Source organism: Planococcus citri, chromosome 4 (genome assembly GCF_950023065.1).
Source record: "Planococcus citri chromosome 4, ihPlaCitr1.1, whole genome shotgun sequence".
Lineage (NCBI taxonomy): Eukaryota > Metazoa > Arthropoda > Insecta > Hemiptera > Pseudococcidae > Planococcus > Planococcus citri.
Window position 1 is genome coordinate 17,845,909 of NC_088680.1, and position 24,426 is coordinate 17,870,334.

Below are 24,426 nucleotides of genomic sequence, written 5' to 3' on the forward strand. Positions count from 1 at the left end.
TTTGAATCTTCTGTATTTACGGCGAACTGGGTATGCAAATCTATTAACATGTTTTTAATACTGTCGCGCTGTTTGCGTTAAATCTTATCAGGATTTTAAAATTCAATTCAAATAACCTTCCGCCTTGTTTTTTCCGGATCCTCTCGTGAGATTTTTTCATCTCGTAGACGAGATTTTCCCAACCAGCACTAAAATTTTTTGAGCAAGACCGAGACAAGACAAAGCCAGGAATGCTAACCTTAATGAAAAAATTTTGATTACGGTTAAAGGTTACATTTTTTTTTCCATGTTGATTATTTCCGTTACAGTTTTGGTAAAAATTGATAGATGAATAAAGGTTACGGTTACAGATTTTTGATGGAATTTTTTCGGTTAATTTGGGTTACGGTTACGGTTTTTTTTATGGAGTCAAATTTTTAAAACTTGGAATTTTCAAGGCTAATAATATGAAAAATCAACAAAAACTACAAAAAGTCTCACTTTTCTGTTGAACATTTCTAAAATGTTTCACTTTTTTGCTAAAAATCGAGTCAAAAATGTTGCTCTTTTACACAAGGTTTCAATTTTCCCAAAAAAAATTGTAAAAAAATATTAAAGAATTTTCAAATTAGCTCTGTGTTATGCTTAAATTTATAAATTGTTGAAATCTCGCTTTTCTGCTAGTAATCACTAAACATTCTCACTCTAATGTCAAAATTTCCAAAAAAAAGTCTTGATTTATTTTTTATTGCCATAAAGCTGCAAAAAAAATCATCTCACTTTTTGGATAAAAATGTGAAAAAATCTTTTTTCTTTCCAGTAATTGACTGTTGACAGAACAAAATTGAGAAAAACTTTGAAAAATTGCTCAAAATATCGTTGAAATGAAAAAACCATTTTGAAAAGAATAAAAATACTTAATAAAATTGTGAACATTTTCGTATTGCAAAACACTTTTCTTGCATTGTGATCACCTCTTATACGTCACGCGATGCTAGCGAACCTGGTGGGCGCGAAAGTATCCATAACCTGTTGGTGTTATCGTTTTTGTACGTTGATAAGAAATTCGAATATGGCAAATAAATTCCATTTCTTTTGCTCTCCGTTATAAATCTGTTATTTTTAAATTTAGGGAGAATTTTGGTGCATCGAATGCATCGAACTGAAATTAAGAAAGTTGTGTTGTGTTGTTTCGATCAGTTTTCGTTTGATTTGTGCCTTATGGAAGAGTTCGTTTTGTAACATAATTGACTGTCTTGTTGTGGTATTTTTTCAACAAATGCATATTACCGGCATAAGTCTAATTCAGTCGTAACTCCTAGTCTAATACTCGTAGATTCATTGAGATTTGATTCGATATTCAGCCCGTGATTGGTGAGTAAATTACCTAATTATAATATGTATTATGAATGCAATGATTACAATATTACAAAACTCTGTGGCAGAAATAAGCGTAGATAATATTACTTCGTTTCAATTATTTATAAAATGTGTTATCATTATATCTATCTAATCAGTCTTCACTCAACCATTGGAATAAAATCTGAAAATCGAATTGTATGATTCAACGTCGTGTCTGAATATATTCTACTTCAAACTCAAGAATAACATGCAACTTTCCTCCATCAGTACAATCAATTGCGAAGTATTTATTGAAAGTACCAATCTCATATAATCTGTTGCATCTTCTAAAATGCATCATAACATTCAAATTCATAATAACGAATAAAATTGAACGAAGATCAAACCTCAAACGAACGACCGAACAGAATTAGATTTATTTCAATTTCATGACTATGATAAACGTTTAGGTCAGTTTAACAGCATCCGTGTGCATGTTGTAGCAAAAATTGAGATGAATATTGACATTATTTGCAACGAAGAAGACGAGTTGATAATTTGTTTTTTTAGTCTCGGACTCCCAAGTCCCAAAGCTTCTTTCGGTAATCGATGAACTAGTGAAATTAATTTTAGCTCGGAATCATTCCGACCTTCTATGAATTGTTTAACCATTTGTGATTGACATCAGGACCCTTCCATTTTTTCAATTCCTTGTAGCCTAAAATGTGTTTTTTTTTCTTTACGTATTCTGCTCTTAATTATTCAGTGGCATAACATGGCAAAGAGTGCTCTAAAAATCAAATTTTACTGACATTTTTACAGTCCAAGAAATTCAATTTAGTTGCTTCTGATAGATAGGCCTAAAATATCAAAATTGACCTATTTTAGATTTTCGCTGTGGCACAATAGGGAAATAGAGCCTAAAAATCCCCAATTTTTTAAATCGATCGGGCCACAAAATTATGGATTTTTGAAAAAAATGTCACTCGAACTACCAAAATAGACTAAAATTTTGCTAGAAACTCGAATATTTCAACTTGAAAGTTTTTTGAACATTTTCAAAGAAATTTAAGTCAAGCCCAAAGTTGAGTCATGATTTTTGGAATTTTTGAGAAAGTGTCGTGTCACCTGTTAAAATGTGATAAAATTTCGTAAGAAACTCGCAAATATTTCAACGATGAAGTTTTTTCAGCATTTTTGAAAAGTTTTGAGCCCAAAATTGGGTCATGATTTTTTGCATTTTCGAAGAAGTGTCATGTACGTGACCTTTTAAAGTGGGTTAAAATTTTGCGAGAAACTCAAATATTTCATCGTTAGCCCTAATTTGGTTCATAGCTTTAGAGATTTTCGGAAAAAGTGTGATGTGACTTGTATCAAAATGGTTTAAAATTTCGCGAAAAACACAACAGTTTTGACTCAAACTTTTTTTGAGCACTTTTGAAAAAATTTAAGCTCAAAATAGGGTCATGATTTTCTGAATTTTTGAAAAAGTGTCATGTGACCTATTAAAGTGATTTGAAATTTCGCGAGAAACTCAAATATTTCGACGAAAATGTTTTTAGAGTATTTTTTTGAAAGTTTTGAGCCTTGAGCCGGAATTTGCCTCATAATTTTGGAGATTTTTGGAAAAATTATGATCACATGACATATCAAAATGGCTTAAAATTTCGCGAAAAACACAAAAATTTCGACTCAAATTTTTGAGCACTTTTGAAAAAATTCAAGTCCAAAATTGAGTCATGATTTTAAAAGTGTCATGTGACCTATTGATGTGAGTTGAAATTAAGCGAGAAACTCAAATATTTCGACGAAAATGTTTTTAAAGCATTTTTCAATAAGTTTTGAGCCTTGAGCCCGAATCTGGCTCTTGATTTTGGAGGTTTTTGGAAAAATTATCATCATTTATAAGTAATATATCAAAATAGTTTAAAATTTCGCAAAAAACACAAAAATTTCAACTTGAACTTTTTTTGAGCACTTGAAAATTTTAGCCCAAAATTGGGTCATGGTTTTTGAGATTTTTGAAAAAGTGTGATGTGGCCAATTAAAGAGGGTTGAAATTTAACAATAAACTCAAATACCTTTGATAATGAAATTTTTTAAAAAAGATTTTTGTAAAATTTCAAACACAAAATAGGATCATGGTTTTTGGAATTTGGAAAAATATGCCGTGAGAGTCCTTTCAAAATGAGTCAAAATTTTGGCAGAGTTAAGAATTTCTATCGAATTTTTTTGAGCTTCTTTGAAGAATTTTGAGCCCAAACTTGGGTCAAGATTTATATGGATTCAATGTACCTATCTCATTCATTACTCATAAATTTTCTTCAAGTTTATGTAGGTACATTTTTGGAAATGCTTAAATTTCAACTCACTGATTTTATCGTAATTATTTTAACCTACTTTGATAAAGTGCATATTACTTCTTTAACATTTTTGGAAAATTATTCAAACTAGAAGCAAAATTTTTCAAAAATGCTCGAAAACAGTTTTGATAGAAATTTTGATCGTCTACTAAAACTGTTCTCCATTTTGAAAAGTTATGTCTCTTTTTCGAAAATTTTTTTAAATCACTTCTCCAGTTTGTGTTTAGAGCAAGTTCAGAGAAAATTTTGGAATTCAAAAATACCCAAAATCATGACCAAATTTTTTGCTCAAGATTCTTCAAAAGTGCTCAAAAAAGTTTTGATTTAAAATTTTTGGATTCTTTTGTCGAAATTTTTCTGAATGAATTTTGTTGTGATAATTTCAATTCAAATTAAGGTCCTCACTTTTTTTCGTGATGATTTAGAATAAATTTTTCGATGGAGGTTTTGTTTGAGATTGTTCATATAAAGTACATTTTTTTATACTGAATAATTTTTTGAAGAGTGTTTCGGTGGTGATTTAATTTTTGATTTTTCTGTGATTTCAAATAAATTTTTATACATACCTATGCTGCCTGATAATTTTTGATTAGTTTTATATTTTGGTGATTTTGGACCAGTGGTGATATTAAAATTCCATTTTGTTTACTCAGTTCAGAATTTTCAAAGTTCCTCTAGATGATTTGAAGGGACATAATTTTTCCACGATAATTTTGGAATTTTGGTTTTCAGATGAGATTCGGTGTTTAGTTCTACTAAAGCTTTTTGGGGTGATTATAATTTTTTTTCGTGTTTTCAAATAATGCTTTTCATCGAATTACGAGTACTTTGGAATTTTTCGTGATAATTCCAGAGTGATGATTTTCTTGTAGAAATTTTTGACGTAAGTATTCTTCTCTTGGTGATTTTCAGAATACATTTTTCGGCAGTGACTTGGAATTCTATTTTTGATTTAGTAAAAAACTTTTCTGTGGTGATTTTAAATGATTTTTTTGTCAGTAATTTTTCGTGGATCTTTTATGAATTTTTCCGAGATGATTTTCGATTTTTGATGAGTTTTTAGTGTTGAATTCTTGAATTTTTTGTGGCGATTTGAAATAAATTTTTTCAGTGACGATTAAATTTGGAATTTTTTGCGATTTTAACAAATTTGTTCGGGCATGGTGATTTTCATTTCAATGATTTTTGAAAAAAAAATCTTCTTACCTACTGCTGTCTATTTTTAACATCTTTTCCGTACCCACATCCCAAGTAACGAAGTCATTTCCAATTACAGATCATTCAAGATGTCCGCCAATCAACCAGTCGAACAAAATAATCTCGCCGAGCAGCATGAAGTTGCAGACTTCATATGCCTCTACGACATGCCTAGTTTGCAAGAAATAGCGTTGAATGGAGTAATTATATCAATGTGGCGCTGCACCAACTCCCGTCTCGAAAGTGAATTCCAACAACACGCTCAACAACTCATACAGAATTTGAAAGGCCCCCGTAGCATAGAAAACAGCATGTATAAAATCTTGAGAAAAGTTTGCCAAGAGACGACAGATTGGGTAGGCCATATTCGTCGCGTATTCTTCCGCTGTAAATTCTTGAGAGGACGGTACGATATTCGTCACGTCGATCCGAAATGGTGTGTTTGGACGATGAATGGAGAAGTCGACTATCGAGAAAGTGCCAGAAAGATTCTAGAAACCAATAATTTACCCGTATCGCTGAAATTCCTCATAATGTGCGAATATTGCGTCGAAGATGAAATCAAAAAATTTCCGTTACATTTGCTTCCAGCAGAGTTCATCTCAGAACTGAAACATCGCCATCACGTTTGTTTCTATTGGATTTGTTTTCTGAAAAATGAACTGCACAAGATGCTGATCGGCAATAATCATTCTTCAGCAGACCTCGCCATGGCTATGAATTTCACCGAGAATAATCGATTCGTCAACGAATTTTTCTGGAATCGTTTAAACGACGATGATCAAGTAACAATGGCTAAAGATTGGATTCATCTGGCTTATCAAGAAGGACGTCGCGGTGACTGCATTATCCTGGAACGAATTATTTCTTCGATGAGTTTGGATCAACAACAACGTCTGTTGTCGGAAATATCCGACACGATCGTCATCTATTTCGCTCTGTATTCCCATTCATCTCGATGTGCTCTGTGGGCTTGGAGAAGTTCTAAACATCAAATGGACATGGAACGATTTACCGAACTTGTCAGTGTTCTGATGTACGAAAGTAGATCTGAACAGTCGACGTTTGTCTTGAACGAGGTTTGGAATACTGCCTCCAATGATAAAAAAGATCACGTGATCCAGACCAAGTTAGACGAGTTCTTTGATGAATTCCCTTACAATGACCAATTCGAGTTCTCGAGAACATTTCTGCATCTTATACCCGAAGACGAAAGAAAACCATTGATTTTCAAAATATTCGATCGAAGTGCCATTCATCAGTGTGATCCTCATTTGCTGAATCCTTTACTAGACGCTTGTTTACCACGCTCCGATGACCAATCAACGTTGAAAAAATCTCTCATCGAATCTCCTAAATTTCGAAAACATTTACAACATTTATTCGTCAATCAAAAGTTTGAAATATTGAACGAAAAATTGAAATTTTGTTTTTCATCCGATGCGAAAGCTGTTCAAATATTCAAACGAGAGTTTCTAAAAGAGGAATCGACTCTACGCGTTGAAGATATTGGTCTCATTACGAATATCGAGAGGTGGAACGAATCGAGTAATTTTATTGGTGAAACTTTCGACGAAGATTTGATTTCAGCGCTGAAGGCGAAACAGAGAATTATATCGATGTTAGCTTCTTCTATCGTTGTTGCTAAAAATTACTCTAATCTTCGGAGTGGTTTTGATAATCTTACGAAAGTCGTTGAAACGGTATTCGCGAATGATGAGCTGAAAGATTTGAAACGCTCGTATTCTGATTATTTTCGCCGGTTGGTAGAGTGTCCTTTTGTGAAATCTGATCACGAAACGTTCAACTCGAAAGCTATGCAGTGGTGTTTGGACACTTTGGTGGACGATGATGAAGAATTGATTTTGAGTTCTAAAAAACTTAGGGTTGCGTAATTTACTTTAAACTTTGTGAACCTTTTTTGAGTTGTTTGCGTTTGTTCTCTGTGTAGATACCATTTATGAATCTGTTCATTTGTACATAAATAATATTATATTACCTACATTTTTTTCAAGTTGTAGTAGGTAAGGTTTTATTCATCCATGTATGTAGCTCGTATTAGTTTTAATAGAACTTTTTCCTAGAAATTTAATCATTTTGTGATCATCAATCTTGAAAACATGAAACATGAAATAAAATAATGCTCAATTCTTACATGCGTTTAAATAAATTTTATCATCTGTTATACTAAGTACAATATTCAGTGTCGCTGAAAGTGAGAGCCAACGAGGGTCAGGGACAAAAAATTCGAGCCTCCTGAGAATTTTTAAACTCATCCCTCCTCTGAAGCAAATAGGTACATGTTTTTTTTTCCTCAAAAATCGATGTCAAAGATCCCCCACCAAAAAAAAAGACGAATTCGTTTTCAAAAGAAAAGTTTATTACAGAAGTTTCTTCAAAAGAAGTTTTTCAAGGAGAAGGTTTCCCAAGTGAGAAGTTTGAAGTTTTTAGGTCAAGAACAAATTTTGTTTCGCGTCAAACAATTTTTGAGCTAGGTTTTCCTCTTGCAGAGGAGTTTTTCACAAGTGACTTTTTTTTGCAAGCAAAGCTTAGATAATAGATTTTAAATGAAGGTTACATTTTCTATCCAAAAATAACATTTTCATACTTTCTTCAAAAATGAAATGTAAGTTTTCATTTTTTGTTTAAAAGTGAAGTTGACGATTTTTTTTTAAAAATCAGGCCCGAGGCAAATTGTCACTTGCCTTCTTTCTTGTCACTGGTCAGTGACATCGACAATATTTTGTGCAACTTCTGAGCGAAAATAATTGCGATATCTTGTATGACTTTTGACAGAAAAAGATTTGATCAATTTCCAAAATTTAGAAAGTAAGCATTATGATATACCTATGATTTTGAATTACTGGTGAAGTTTAGCAATTTGGGTACTGGTACTGGTATTCTGGCAAACTGCTGGTAATTATTGGTAAATTACTGATCATTCATAGTAAATAAATGGTAAATGGTAATTTTTGGTAAATTGCAGGTTATTTTTATGGTAAATTACTGGTATTTTTTTGGTAAATTATTGGTGATTTTTTTTTTTGTTAATTGGTGGTAATTTTGACGGTAAATTACTGGTAACTTTCATGGTAAATTACAGGTAATTTTTTGGTAAATTACTGATGATTTTTTTGGTGAATTAGAACTGAATTACATTACTGATAATTTCTCAGTAAATTATTGAAATTGATAATTTTTGGTAAATTACTGGTAATTTCTGGGTAAATTACTGGTAATTTCTGGGTAAATTACTGGTAATTTCTGGGTAAATTACTGGTAATTTCTGGGTAAATTACTGGTAATTTCTGGGTAAATTACTGGTAATTTCTGGGTAAATTACTGGTAATTTCTGGGTAAATTACTGGTAATTTCTCTGTAAATTTCTGGTAATTTCTCAGTAAATTTCTGGTAATTTCTCGGTAAATTTCTGGTAATTTCTCGGTAAATTTCTGGTAATTTCTCGGTAAATTTCTGGTAATTTCTCGGTAAATTTCTGGTAATTTCTCGGCGAATTACTGGTAAATTCTCGTCGAATTACTGGTAAATTCTCGGTAAATAACTGGTAATTTCTTGGCGAATCACTGGTAATTTCTCGGTGAACTACTAATTTCTTAGTAAATTACAGATTATTTCTTAGTACATAAATTACAGGTATTTTTTTGGTAAATCACTGTGGTAATTAAAAATTAACTTCTTTCAAAAAAAAAACATATTTTTAAAATTTTAAAATTTCAAAACCAAAAAAAATGTTTGTCCTTGCATAAAAAAACATTGTTATTATGCCTTTCAAAACACAAATTTTCAAAAGCTTTCACTCTTACTTCACTCAAGACGGTTTCTCTTCTCTTTTTCAAAATTGACTTCCTAACAAAAAAATTTCAATTTAAAAATTTTTAAGATCAAAAAATAAACTTCTCGCTTTATATGTAAAAAAAAACAAGTTTTTGGGCATCTCGAATTGAAAATTTTCAAAGGCTCACGCCCTTGCTTGCCTTGGGTCAATTTGATTCTCTTTTTAGAATAAACAAATTTCACATTTAGTAAGGCCTCCAAATATTTTAAAAATAAAATGAATTTTTCATTTCATGAGTTATATTGAATATTATGAAAATTATGATATTAGTTAGCTAAATTGATTTTTTCTCCCACATCATTCGACAAATTTTCAGTCGAAACCACTTCCTTCCTCTCAAAAACTTCAATATGGCTTTTACCTGCTTTAGAAATGGAATCCAACATGAAATTTGCCTTAGGCCCTGTTCAAAACCAACATCAATCGACTCGTGAGATTGATAAAGAGGGAAAGCAAATTTACATAAGCATTTTGCGCCAATTTCATCGAATTTTGATTTTTTTTTCATAAAAAATGGACTAGGTGAATTTAATTTTTTTTTTAATTTACTAAAAATTGAATTTCGGTTCTTCCAATTTTCATTGGCGGTGTATTTTGGGATCCTCTCAAGGTTACCTTTTGTCTGGTTGGAAACTTTTTGTGTCGGTTCGGGATTGGGATAGGTACTTACCTTATTGTTAGTATAGGACTGTAGCTAGGTCTGGCTAAATTCCTTCTTTGAAATAAATTCACACAAGTTGGTAGAGATATTTTTTTTGCAGGTGATTTTTGGGTCGCTAAATTCGGTTTCGACGCCAAATTTTGCTTTTTCCCTCCTGCCTCTTCTGATTTAAACTGTGATTTTTGTATTATTTATTTTACTCAGACCATTAAGGGAGAATATTTCGCCAGATGTCCTAAAATAGTGACACTTTTTTGACTTGCAGATCATTCGATATGTCCGCCAATCAAACAAACAGCAGAAATAACATCGACAATCAAGAAGATCGTTTTGTGTACTGGTATCAAGTGCCTAGTTTGCAAGAAATAGCGTCACATGCGGTAACTAAAGCGATATGGCTCCACGATACAGATGCCCACATTGTCAAAGAGGAACAAAGTTATTGTTATTGTATCGATAAGTTCTATTCCGAAGATCGCGATTTTTTTCTGAAACGCTCTCTAAATCTGATACAGCATTTGAAAGTTCCTAGTTGTATTGAAGATATGCTCAGAAATTTCCTAAGAAACATTAACCAACAGGCTTTATCTTGGGGAGATTATCTACGTGAAACTACAATGAAGCACCAATATATTACAAGTGATTATGAAATCCGCCATATTGATCCGAATTGGTGTGTTTGGTCTTGGAATGGTGAAATTGATTTTCGAAAAAGCATGAAAAAGATGCTGGAATTCGGTGATCTGACTGAGTATCAAAAATTTTTCTTTATGGCTGAATTCTGCATGGAAGATGAAATCAAAACATTCTCATTGGATTCGCTTCCCCCCGGAATCATTTCAAAAGTGGGTTATGTTAGCTGCTGCGGAGCTTGTTTCTATTGGATTTGTTACCTTAAAAACGAACTCCGTAAAATACCTGTAGGAAATCACGGTTCGGTGAACTTGACCATGGCTGCGTTTTATTCTAATTATACGTTTACCACTGAATACTTCTGGAATCGTTCGAATGACGATGATCAAATTACAATTGCGAGGGATTGGATCCTTAAAGAAAATGAGCCAGACGTTTGTTTGAGGTACTACACTCTTTTGCAATGCGTTCTTTCTAAAATGTCGTGGCAACAGCAACAACGTCTGTTGTCTGGAAGGAACTTCGAAATCAAAATCATAATCACTTTAGCTGGTTCTCCTTCTACATCGCAATGTGCTCTGTGGGCATGGAGAAATTCCAAAGATAAGATCACTGCAAAACGATTCATTGAGCTTATCAATCAACTGCTTCGTAAATATTACGACCATTGGGAAACAGCTTCTACATTAACGATTTCGTTATGTGAGATTTGGGATACTGCTTCTGATTATCAGAGAAATTATGCGATTCAAACAAACTCGGACTATATCATTTGCGAGTCTCTTCAGCATCGTTGTTTACCATTCTTACACAAATTTTTACATCTTATGCCCTTGGAGGATAGAAAAACATGGATTTTCAACAGAAGTGATAGTTACATTGTTTATTTGCGTGAGGCTGGCATTATAGATATTTTTTTGCCACGTTCTGATGACCAACTGACATTTAGAAAATTTGTAGCCGATTCTGAAAACTTTAGACTGATTTTACAATGCTCACTCATTCAATTACATTTTGATAAAATTGATGAATTATTCAAATGTTACGTTTCACCAGATACAAGTGTAGTTCGAGTACTCAAACAAGAATTGTTGATGGAGGAATCTACTCGATGTAGGTTCACATCATTTATTACCGATATCAACAGATGGAACAGATTGAGCACATTTATTGACGAAATTTTCGAATCTGATTCAGTATTAGCGTTGAAGGTGAAGCAACAGTTCATTACAGCTGTGGCTGTCACCATTGTTGAGCCTTGGAAGTTCGACAGTTTCAAGATGGGTTTCGATAATTTAGTGAAAATTGTTGAAATGACGTTTTCGAACAATGAACTGAGAACTGTGAAACGTTTGTTTTCTGGTTATCATCGCCAGTTACGTGCACGTTGTGAGGATGCTACGACTATTGTTGAAATTACTGTGAAGTTTGACACTGTATTTCATTCGAGCTTTCAGCAATGGTGTTCGATAGATGACGACCTAGCTGATCAGCAACTGTTCGCTCATTAGTCACTATACATACCTATACATATTTTAAGAGATTATTGAATTTTGTAATAATTATAGTAAACTGCTGAAATGAAAATAGAAATAATGTACCGATTGACAGTTCATCTGTAATAATATTAGAGGTTTTGATTTTTTTCATTCTGAACAGCTAATGAATAAAACCAGAGTTGTTATTAGATCAAGTACCTATACTTGGGCCTAATTTTTTATTTTAATAAATTGTTTCTCTCGACGCATTCAGGAATAAATTTTTTTGCTTTAGTTAAATTTTAAATGTAATCTATGTGGTTCCTAATAGATCTGTATAGTGTGTAGTGTGTACCTACCTACCTACCTATGTATTAGTTTTATTCGAAGTCCTTTCCTTCACAACTGTATTCATTTGCAATAAAAATTTAAAACGAATTTCTTTTGGGTTGAAAGCAGGAATTTGAGCTTATTGAATCGATTTTAGATTTTAATCTACATAGAAATAACTCGCCAGCCATTGCCTAAGCTTACTTAATACTTATACCTCGAGGGGAAGAGAATTATTCAATTGGACAAAAGCTTTTGAAAATTTGTATTTCGAGAGGTAAAAAAACAATGTTTTTTTTTGTGAAGGATTCATTTTTGTGGCTCCAACATTTTAAAATTTGAATAATTTTGGAATGAAAGAAAATCAAATGGTCGAAGCCAAACGATGACGAAAGCTTGTAAAAATTTGAACCCGGGAATAGTGTTAAGTGTACGGTTTTTTTTTTTGGTTTATTAAACATTTTTTGAAGTTGAATAGGTAATAAATTTTTAGACAGACCAATTCAGAAAAAGAAAAACAAAGGTACCATGAGCGAAGCAAGGACAGAATTTTTTGAAAATGTATAATTTTAATAAGTAAACGGTTACCTACTTACTGCTATCTACATACCTATATGAATTTATTAACAAAGAAAGAATTTTTTTCATCTTACAAGAGAGGTGCCCCAGGTGACATTCGTCGATTTCAACGATTCTTGCACCATTTGATAGAGAACATCGAACAGCCTAACCCCAAATTTTCTGGCGTTAAAGTCCATATTTCAATTTTTCAGAGCAATTTCTCAAATACTTAGTCGGTGCAAGTCGCATGCCTAAATCTCCCATATTATTTGGGCATTTTATTACACATGGTAGGTCTAGCTCATGGTGAAATTTGCAGCTGCTGAAGTTGATATTTCAGTCGTCCATGGCGATTTTTTGATTGTTGGTTAATTTTTTCAGAATTGCAATGTGAAAAGTGAAAAATCGAAATATCAACTTCAGCAGCTGAAAATTTGGAGTTGGGCTACTACATTCGATACCTCGCTTGTTAGACATTTTCAAAAGTAGGAACAAATAGTCGAGGAGCCCACTTAAGGATAAATTGCACCCCCCTGTCTATCCTCCGGGGCAACTTTTTTCTGAAAGTGGAAGTCCCAAGGAACATTTCTAGCCCTTGTACTCAAAAAAAAGTGGCCCTACTTACAAAATGGCGGCCATTTTGATTGACAGGTCAGCCGAAATCGCAGATTTTGCGTTCCAACATAGGACTTCCTCAAAATTTTTCAAACTGTACAAAGGTAGATCGAAAGATCAAGCAAAAATTCATCACCTGTCAAAATTTCAAGAGGTAAAGTGCGTTTTTCTATTTTTGGTGAATTTTTTAAAATCAAATTTAGGCCAAAAATGAACAGAAAAAATCAAAAATTTACCAAATTGACCAAGAAAGCTGAAATTTGGGATACACCCTATTTTCGACCTGCCAAATCGATTGGAAACTGTTTCAAACCGTTTTGAGCAGTTCTGGAGCCTCCAGCAGATTTTTGAAACTCGAAATTCCCACAAAATTTCACCAAAATGGAGTTGGAAAGCTGAAATTTATTCTACAAACTAATTTCAATACGCTACAAAGTCAAATGCTGGAGGATTTCAAGTCGTTTTGAAGCCTCCATCAGATTTTTGAAACTTTAAATTTTCACAAAATTTTATCAAATGGAGATGGAAAGCTGAAATTCACTCTACACTCCAATTTTAACACCCTCTGAAGACGACTTCAAGTGGGTTCAAATCATTTTGGAGCCTCCAGCGACTTTTTAAAAATTACTGGAGCCTCCAGTAGATTTTTGAAACTTTAAATTCCCGCAACATTTTACCAAATGGAGTTGGCAAGCTGAAATTAACTTCGAAAACTAATTTCAATACGATATGAAATCGACTACATGGTGGTTTCAAATGGTTCTGAATCTTCCAGCTACTTCTTGGAAATTTAAATTTTCTAAAAAACTCCACACGACCTCTCAAAAAGTGGCTGGAGGAAATCCACCAGCAGACGACTTCGTAGCGTATTAAAATTAGTTTGCAGAATGAATTTTGACTTTCCATCTCCGTTTGATGAAATTTTTAGGAAATTTAAAGTTTCCAAAATCTACTGGAAGCTCCAGTAATTTTCAAAAAATCGCTGGATGCTCCCAATTCGTGTTTTTTTTTTCATGGAAGAACACTTCAATATCACTGAATATGGTGAAATTGATAAAAAAAACTGTTTAATAATTATATCAAGTCAAAATTGTGAAAAAAAATGACCAAGGCCCCTTTTTCATGGAGCCCTTCGAACGTATAAGAAATTGTTGAATTTTGTAATTGATGAACTGCTGAAATGAAAATAAGGCGATTGGCAGTTCATCTGTAATCAGGAAGTTTTCATTTTTTTATTTTCAACTTTCAAGTTTTTAACAGATCAAACTAGTTGCCATTAAATATCTATTTTTTACTGAATAAATATTTTTTTATTTTGAAATTATGTGTCTCTCAATTTATTTTTTTCAGGAATAAAATTTTTCATTTTTGTTGAATTTTGAATTTAATCCCTTACATACCTTACTACGCACGATATGCGATTCTGCTGCAACTGTGTAAAAATGAGGAAGAATAAATTATTTTATTCGAGTAATTTTTAGGTGGCTGAATTCGGTTTTGATCCAAAATTTTTGCATGTTCTCCTGTCTCTTGTAATTGAAAATGAGATTTCTTCACTCAGCCCATTAAGGGGGAATATTTCGCAAGATGATCTAAATAACGATACTTTTTTGATTTGCAGATCATTCAATAGGTATGTCTGCCGATCAAGCATATGTAGGAGAACTACATAACATTGAAAGTCAGGAAGATGATCATTTTGTGTTCCAGTATCAAGTGCCTAGTTTGCAAGAAATGGCGGCGCATGCGGTATCTAAAGCCATATGGCTCCACGATACAGATGCCCACATTGTAGAAGTAGAACAAAGTTGTAATTGTACGCATAAGTTCTACGCCGTTAATTATGGTGATTTTCTCGAACGCTCTCTACATCTGATACAGCATTTGAAAGTTCCTGGTTGTATTGAAGATGTACTCAGAAATTCCCTGAGAAACATTAACCGACAGGCTTGTTCTTGGGGAGATTATCTACATAAAACCGCAGTGAACCACCAATATCTCACAAGTGATTACAAAATCCGTCATATTGATCCGAATTGGTGTGTTTGGTCTTGGAATGGTGAAATTGATTTTCAAAAAAGCATGAAAAAGATGCTAGAAGTCGGTGGTCTTACTGAGTTTCAAAAATTTTTCTTCATGGCTGATTTGTGCATGGAGGACGAAATCAAAACATTTTCATTGAATTCGCTTCCTCCGAAAATCATTTCAAAAATAGATTTTTCCAACTTCAAGTGCAAAGTTTGTTTCTATTGGATTTGTTATCTTAAAAATGAACTTCACAAAATCCCCCTTGGAGATACTGGTTCGGTAGACATTACAATGGCTATGCAGTATTCTAATTACACGTTCACGACTGAATACTTCTGGAATCGTTTGAGTGATGCTGATAAAGTTAGAGTTGCTGACCATTGGAATTCTACATATTGGCCACGCGATTATTTGAGGTGCTGCCCTTTTTTGGAACGGGTTCTATCTAAAATTTCATGGCATCACCAACAACGTTTGTTGTCTGAGAATTCCTTCAAAATCATAATCATTTCTGTTTGCTCTCATTCATCGCAATGCGCTCTGTGGGCATGGAAAAATTCTAAAGATGAGATGACTCCAGAACGATTTACCGATCTTATTTTTGAATTGAATCAGAAATATAAATATCACGTTACATCTTCTACATTTAGATTTTCGTTGTGTGAGATTTGGGATACTGCTTCTGATTATCAAAGAAATCATGCAATCAGAGATGGATGGTCCATAAGGGGGATCGAGGAAAATCCCGGTGAAAATTGGTTTTCTGGGCCAGTTTCTACGCCGTTTATTATGCGTCTAATTTTTCAACGCTTCCGACGAAAGCAGACAATTTAGGATTTACGTGGTCAAATTTCCCCGAAAATTCCAACATTTGATAAAGTTAGTGCGTCGCTCCATGCCTATTTATTCAGGTAACTTATTTGGCTCAATTTAGTGTACCTACGAGTACCTACATTATTTTTTAGTTAAGTATAAATTTAAATACTCAACATTTTTCAAATCTAATACTTACACTCATTTCAATTTTGTCAAATTGTTCAATTTAAAAAAAATCGGCAATTTTTTTTAGTTGACTTTGTAATTTTTAAACCCCCTCAAAATGAGAATATTAGCTAAAATATTCAAGTTGAAAAAAATCAAGAAAAAGTACACATGATTTTATTTTTTCATCTCATTCCCTCCCCCCTCCCAATCATCACCTCAAAAACCCTCGGCGTTGGAGGTGAAGCAACAGTTTCTTTACAGCGTTGGCTGCCACCATTGTTCACCCTTAGATATTTTTATATTTTAAAATTATGTATCTCTCGATTAAATGTACCTATTTTTTTAGAAATAAAATTTTTTATTTTATGTATGTAGTTGAATTTTGAATTTAATCTATGATTGAGTTTATGGATCTGCGTTATGCCCATCTATCTATGTACTTATGTCTTATTTATTAGTTTGATTTGAATTTTGTTCCTTCAGTACGTTATTTATTTGCAATAAAAATTTAAAAATAAGCTGTTTTGGGCAGAAGGCAAGAAATTGAGCTTGTTGAATCGATTTTGGATTTTAATCAAGAATAACCCACCGCGTAAGCTTACTTATTCCTAGATACATAATCTTATGTTTAATTCTGTACTGATGTGCTTTAATATGCATTTTTAATTTGACTTCTTCATTGAATACCTGGCTATACGAGTAAATATACGTTTTGTCATACATTTTGGTGCAAACTTTTTTTCAATCACGGTAACAAAGAATTATTTTCTCAAAATACATTTTCGATGAAATACTTATTCGAATTTCTCAAGAAATCTTGTCACATTTTGATAACTGAAAGAGGCTTCAAAATCATTTTTAAATAGTTCTAATTTTACAATTCTGTTCATTCTCAACCGAGTTGGGGGGGGGGCGTCACATTCAAAATTATACAGCACGCTTTCATGCTCCAAGTTTTCACCTATCAAAATTTCGAGTGCTCGAGTGCCTTTTTCGATTTGTGGCGAATTTTTGAAAATTAAATTCAGGTCGAAAATAAGGAAAAATCAAAATTTTACCAAATTGACCTAGAAAGCTGAAATTTGGGATATATCCTATTTTTGACCGGTCAAATTGATTGGAAACTGTTTCAAACCATTTTGTGCAGTTCTGGAGCCTCCAGCAGATTTTTGAAACTTGAAATTCCCACAAATATTCATCAAGTGGAATTGGGAAGCCGAAATTCATTCTGCAAATTAATTTCAATACGCTACGAAGTCAACTGCAAGCGGATTTCAAGTCGTTGTGGAGCTTCCAGCGACTTTTTAGAAATTACTGGAGCCTGTGGAGGATTTTTGAAACTTGAAATTTCAACTAAATGTCATCAAATGGAGTTCTTTTGAAATTTTACAAAGCATTTCATATTTTCACGATTTAAGGCTCTTTTCAAAATCCGGTTCTGTTGGCTCAAATCCAAAAATTTTTCCAATGATTTTTTTGGTCCAAAAATTTGCTGGAGCCTCCATCAGAATGATTTTAAACCACCGTGATTTTTTTTTTTTTTTTTTTGAAAAATGGCCTAATTTGAATTTATTAAGATTCACTAAAAGTAGAAAAATGGAATTTCAGGCTTTCAGCTCTTGAAATGTTTACTAGTGGTGTATTTTGGGGTCCTTTCCAGATTCCTTTTAGTCCAGTTTAAAACTTCTTAGTTTTTGTGTCGGCTTGGGTTTGGGATAACACTTCCCTTGTTAATGGCTAAGTTCCTTCTTTGAATTTTAATGAATTCACTAAAGGTGCAGGAAGAAATATTTTCTTTGCAAACTCTGGATTAATTTTTATTTTTAAAAAACGTTTTTTAGGAGGACATAGGTACCTAAAATGCCCTGTAAACTTTTATCAGTCTATCTCTGCAAAAAATCGAAGTGTTCAAGTTTTAAATTTCATTTTTTTTTTTTAAATCATATTTACAAGGAAAATACATATCCTAATCATTATAAAAATTTTTGATGAACCGAAAAAAGGGGAATCGACAGAGGGTCCCAAAATACATCTTTTGCAAAAATCTTGGGTGCTGATATTTAGTTTTCGACTTTTGACGACTTTTGAAATGTTCAAACACCCGTCGTCGTCGTCGTAGTCGCACTCCTTTACAGGAGATAGCGTTTATGTCCATCTATATTAGCCGGTATCTAGCGTATCTGATCGTTTCTTTCAGGGTCTTACAGGGAGAGTTGGCTGGTGAGTTTGTTGTTAACATCTCCGATCGCTTCCTCCCTCTCGTCGATCTTCCTTGGATTCACCCACTTCTCATGAAAAAATTTAAAATTTCGTCAAACCAACGTATAAAAGTTGAAATTTGGTGTTTACCTTCATTTTCTACCTCTCTGATCAATTGATGATAACTGGTAAACGCTGTAGGTAGGTATATAAATGGTGAAAATGAAATTCAGCACCCATAAATTTGGATCTGCCATATTTTTGGTCCTTCCAACTAACTATGGGTGCACATTTTGAAAATATTTTCGTGCCTGTTTGAATTCAAAAATTTTTCCATCGATTATATTTGAACAAAAATGAAAATTTTGTTCGAGTAATCGCGTGAGTGAAAAAAATCTGAAATTTGGTTTATAGGTAGTAGAGCTGAAAACGGTACTCGCTGACAGCGGGTAACTATCGTATCCGTATTGTAAATTCTCGCTACTCGCTAGTAGCGGGTAGCGAGTTCAAAAAATGTCGCACCGGTTCAGATATAACTGCGCATTGAATGCGTAGCCGGTGTACCGGCATGACATCATCATTGTCATCAATAATGTCAAATGTCAATCACACATATACGAACGACAGGTGTCGAAGTGTAACTCCTCCCACTTACGCATTATCAAATTTTGGGGTGCGTGCGCAGACCAAGTGCGAAAACGTTCGGGTTGTACTCACTATACGCTACTATCTATATCCGAATCAACCCGATGCAACCGCTAGCGGGTTTAGCCGGTATTTTAACGAGATACCGGTTAGCGGGTAGCGTAACCATTTTCAGCTCTAATAGGTAGGTACTAAAGCCTGGAACGATGGCATTGGTGATGTCATTGTAACAGTTTCAGCATTGCTTAAAACTGTTAACTGTTGGCAATCGGTATCGTCAAATAAAACCCAAACCTGTTAGTTGTTACAATCACTTTTCATAAAACGATTATTTTGGTATTGCTTACGCATCAGCAAAGAAATCCTTATCTGTTGTACAGGGTGCCCAGAAATATCGAGCACCCCTAAGAAAGTTTTTCATTAAAAATATAGGTTGGCAACGTGAAATAGATGCATATGATTGGTGGAATGTTATCTCTCCAGTCCAACAACCAATCATGTACTATCATTATTATCATTCACTGTGACCAACCAAAGTATTTTAGTAGAAAATTTTTTACGGGTGCTCGATATTTCTGGGCACCCTGTATGAATGCATGAATGGTTGCGCATGCTTATATGAGCACCAGTGTGTCTGTGTGTGAGTCAGTATCCAAAAACAATGGCGATAGCAACAGTTTTATTAACGACATTGTTTCAAATAAACTTGTTAGAAAACTATATGAATAATACGCTGATAAGAAAAATTTGTTGCCAACAGTATCGTTAACAGTTTTTGGCGATGTCGTTGTAACAACTATCACCATCGTTCTGGGCTTTAGTAGGTACTAGAGCTGAAAACTGTACTCGCTAACAGCAGGTAACTACTGTACCCGTACTGTAAATTCTCGCTACTCGTCAGTAGCTGGTATAGAGTTGAAAAAATGTCACACCAGTTCACATTGCAACTGGTAGCATGTTGTATATCCTGTAGATAGGGTAAATGTGAAAGTCAGGAATCCAAAAATAATGTACCTAATTTTACTATTCTGTTTATTCTTACCCGTAATTCGGGTGGAGGGGGGGGGGGGGTCACTTCGAAATTATACTGCACGTTTTCATGCTCCAAGTTTCCACCTGTCAAAATTTCGAGTGCTCAAGTGCCTTCTTTGATTTTTGGCGAATTTTTGAAAATTAAATTAACCTAGGTCAAAAATAAGGGGAAAAAATCATAATTTTATACCAAATTGACCTAGAAAACTGAAATTTGGGATATACCCTATTCTCGATCGGCCAAATTGATTGGAAACTGTTTCAAACCATTTTGAGTAGTTCTGGAGCCTCCAGCAGATTTTTGAAACTTGAAATTTCCTCAAAATTTCATCAAATTGAGCTGGAAAGCGAAAATTCATTCTGCAAACTAATCTCAATACGCTACGAAGTCGACTGCAGGTGGATTTCAAGTCGTTTTAGAGCTTCTAGCGACTTTTTAGACATTACTGGAGCCTGCGGTAGATTTTTGAAACTTGAATTTTCTACAAAATATCATCAAACGGAGTTCGGCTTTACAACTCCATTTGATGACATTTTGTGGAAATTTCAAGTTTCAAAAATCTGCTGGAGGAGGCTCCAGAACTACTCAAATAGATTTGAAACTGTTTCCAATCGATTTGGCCGGTCAAAAATAGGGTATATCCCAAATTTCAGCTTTCTGGGTCAATTTGGTAAAATTTTGATTTTTTCTCCTCATTTTTGACCTTAATTTTATTTTCAAAAATTCACCAAAAATTGATAACGGCACCTTGGTATCTGAAAATTTGACAGGTAATGAATTTTTACCTGCTCTTTCGATCAACCTTTGCCTTTGCCTGAATATGCGATTTCGGCTGACATGTCAATCAAAATGGCCGCCATTTTGTATGTAGGGCCACTTTTTTTTGAGTACAAGGGCTAGAAATGTTCCTTAAGTTAAGACTCCCTCTTTAAGAAAACAGTTGCCCCGCAGGATCATTGGTGGGTGGGGGGGTGCAATAGATCCTTATGTGGGCCCTCACCATTTGGTTTGAAGATGAAAATGAAATTATAACTACCTACTAAATTGTGCAACTAATTGCGATTGTGTAAAAATGAGGAAGAATAAATTCTTTTTTCAAGTGATTTTTGGATTGCTAAATTCAGTTTTGACTTTCGACAGCAAATTTTGCTTTTTTTCCTGCTGCCTCTTCTAGTCAAAACTTTGATTTTTTAAATATATTATTGTACTTGGAACACTAAAGGGGAATATTTCGCCAGGTATCCTAAATGATGACCCTTTTTTGATTTACAGATCATTCAATATGTCCGCCAATCACACACACAGCAGAGGTAACATTGACAGTCAGGAAGATCGTTTTGTGTACCAGTATCAAGTGCCTAGTTTGCAAGAAATGGCCTCGCATGTGGTAACTAAAGCCATATGGCTGCATGATACAAATACCCCCAAATTCGATCGCGCTGATGAAGATCATGAAGATGCTTCTCTCGAGGGCTCTCAACATCTCATAAAATATTTAAATCTACCTGGTTGTATTGAAGAGATACTCAGAAATTCCTTAAGAAATATTAACCGACAGGCTTTATTTTGGGGAGAATGTCTACATAAAACCGCAGATGAACACTACTTCCTTACAAGTGATTATGAAATTCGCCATATTGATCCGAATTGGTGTGTTTGGTCTTGGAATGGTGAAATTGATTATCGAAAAAGCATGAAAAAGATGCTAGAAGTCGGTGGTCTGACTGAGTATCAAAAGTTTTTCTTCATGGCCGAATTCTGCATGGAAGACGAAATCAAAACATTTTCATTGGATTCGCTTCCTACGGAAATCATTTCAAAGATGGAGTATTTCAAGTGCGAAGTTTGTTTCTATTGGATTTGTTACCTTAAAAACGAACTCCACAAAATACCCGTTGAAGATACCAATTCGGTGGACTTTACTATGGCTATAAGTTATTCTGATTATACCTTTAGAGCTGAATACTTCTGGAATCGTTTGAATGATGATGATCAAGTTAGAGTTGTTAAGGATTGGATTTCTGGAGAAAATTGTCTAGCCACTCGTCTGATGTACTGCGCCCTTTTGCATCGGGTTATTTCGAAAATGTCGTGGCATCAGCAACGACATTTGTTGTCTGAAATGGCTGACATGATCATAATCGCTTTTGCTGGTTTTCCTTGTTCGTCGCAATGCGTTCTATGGGCATGGAGTAACGCTAAAAATGAGATGACTGCAGAACGATTCTTCGAGCTTATTAGTGAAATACTTAATGGGGATTATGATGAGAAAACAATTTTTATGTTTAATGAGGTTTTATTGTGTGAGATTTGGGATACTGCTTTTGATTATCAGAGAAATCATGCGAAGTTTTGGGATACTAATCGGAGAAATCGAACGAAGTCAGACCGAGACCGTATCATTAGCAATGCTATTGAACATAGTTGTTTAGAATTCTTGAATAAATTTTTACAACGCATATCACTGGAGGATAGAAAAAAATGGATTTTCAATGAACTGAAAGACTATACGTCTATTGTTTTTCGGTGTGATGCTGCTGCTATAGATATCTTTTTGCCATGCCCTGATGACCGTTTGACATTTAGAAAATTAATGGCTGGTTCTAAGGCTTTCAATGAGAATTTATCTACCTCATTCGAATGTTTACTTTTTGACGATCTTGATAAATTATTAAAAGTCGCTATTTCGCCAGATACAAATGTAGTTCGAGAATACAAACAAGACTTTTTGATGGTGTTTTCTGGTCCTGATTCATGCGGGATGTTCAAACAATGTATCACCAATACTAAGAAATGGAATAAAATGAGCACATTTATTGACGAACTTTTCGAATTTGACTCAATAGTGGCGTTGAAGGTGAAGCAACAGCTCATTACAAATTCGGCTGCCTCCATGGCTGACCCTAAGTATTTTGCAACTTTTAAGCGTGGTTTCGATGATCTGATGAAAATTGTTGAGATGGTGTTTTCGAACAATGAACTGAGAATTGTGAAAAGTTTGTTTTCTGGTTATCGTCGTGAGTTATTAGCACGATGTGAGACTTCTACGAGAAGTACTGAAGGTATCATTCCAAAGTCTGACCTTGATGAATTTCATTCGAAGTTTCAGCAATGGTGTTCGATAGATGATGACTTAGCTGATCAGTGATCAGCAATCAAGCATCGTGTTATGTTAAATTTTGTACTCACGCTCATTATACCTACATAAGAAATTTTCGAATTTTATAATGAGTAGGTAAACTGCTGAAATGAAAATAGGCTAAGACGATCGGCAGTTCATTTGTAATCGGAGGGTTTTAATTTTTTCATTTTGAACAGTTAACATCTTAAATCAAACCAGTTGTTATTCTATAGATATTAGATATTTTTTACCAAATAAATATTTTTTTAATTTTAAAAGTGTGCTTATCTCGATGTATTTTTTTCAGGAATAAAATTTTTCATTTTAGTTGAATTTATGAATTTAATCCTATGAGTTTATTTATAAGTATGTACCTCTAGATCTGTGTTAGGGTCATTCCATGTCAATTTTCGATTTCGCTCAAAATTTTTTTTTACAATATCTACCCATCCAAATAAGTAAGAAACCCGCAATCAGTTTGGTCCCATTCCCCTCAGTGGGCGGATGGGGGAGGGGAGTGTTCATTATTTTCACATTGTCTCGAGGTACGCAACTTCAGTAGCGCATTTCTCCAAAGCTATGATGCTTTGATCAAAACTGATTTCACAGTTCGAAAGGGCATTGCATTTTGAACTTTTCAATCATTTTGAAATTTTCAAAAGTCGAAAGTTGAACTTTCAAATTGAAAGTTCAAATTTCAAAAAAACAACGCTGAAAGTGGGAGCTATACTATTTAAAATTCTGAAAAAATTTCCATAGGTGTACCTTTTGATGCTTTTTCGAAATATTCTGCAATTTTCGAGATGGGATATTTTAATGGATAGGGAGCACCCCCCTCCCAAATTTGGACAAATCTTTCAAAAAAAAAATCTGGGGCGTGTGATATATGGAATTGTATGTTTTTGGTGATGCTGAACACGAATATGACATCATATTTTTGATTGGACCCCATCTAAGGCCCCCAGATCCTTCCCAAATGGGGTAAAAGTTCAAGAAAGTGTTTTGTTCGTGCGACACATGAAATAGTATGTTTTTGGTGACGATGAACACGAATATGACGTCAGATTTTTGATTGGACCTCATCCACATCATCCACATCCTCCAGCATCTCCACAAAGGGGGTTAAAGTCAAAAAAATGGTTTCATTCGTGTGACACGTGAAAATAGTATGTTTTTGATATCGCTGAACACGAATATAGCCTTAGTTTTTTGAATCGACCTCACCCATGACCCCCAAAAACTCCCCAAATGAGTAAAAGCCCAACAAATAGGTAATTATTTCCATATATGAGGTCATTGAGGTCCAATCAAAAATCTGACGTCATATTCGTGTTCAGCGTCACCAAAAACATACTAGGTACATATTTCATGTTTCGCAACAACAAAAAAAATACTTTTTTGA

The 24,426-nt window shown here is 34.0% G+C and overlaps 1 protein-coding gene across 3 annotated transcripts; it reads left to right on the forward strand.

The window, feature by feature from the left end:
* The first annotated feature begins 979 nt into the window (after positions 1–979).
* LOC135842536 (uncharacterized) lies at positions 980–23,357 on the forward strand. Of its 3 annotated transcripts, none has more exons than XM_065360037.1 (2): positions 980–1,353; positions 21,176–23,357. In XM_065360037.1, exon 2 carries the CDS (start codon positions 21,186–21,188, stop codon positions 23,049–23,051), a length of 1,866 nt encoding a protein of 621 aa, XP_065216109.1. In that variant the 5' UTR covers positions 980–1,353; positions 21,176–21,185; the 3' UTR covers positions 23,052–23,357. The 3 variants fall into 3 exon arrangements, with proteins under 3 accessions (XP_065216109.1, XP_065216108.1, XP_065216110.1); XM_065360036.1 differs by lacking the exon at positions 21,176–23,357 and adding an exon at positions 9,663–11,946 and having other exon boundaries at positions 993–1,353; XM_065360038.1 differs by lacking the exon at positions 21,176–23,357 and adding an exon at positions 4,960–7,034 and having other exon boundaries at positions 1,027–1,353.
* The last annotated feature ends 1,069 nt before the right edge of the window (positions 23,358–24,426 follow it).

What these genes read in the sequence shown, in the direction of transcription:
- LOC135842536 (XM_065360036.1), top strand. Translation starts at nt 9,673, where the DNA reads ATGTCCGCCAATCAAACAAACAGCAGAAATAACATCGACAATCAAGAA.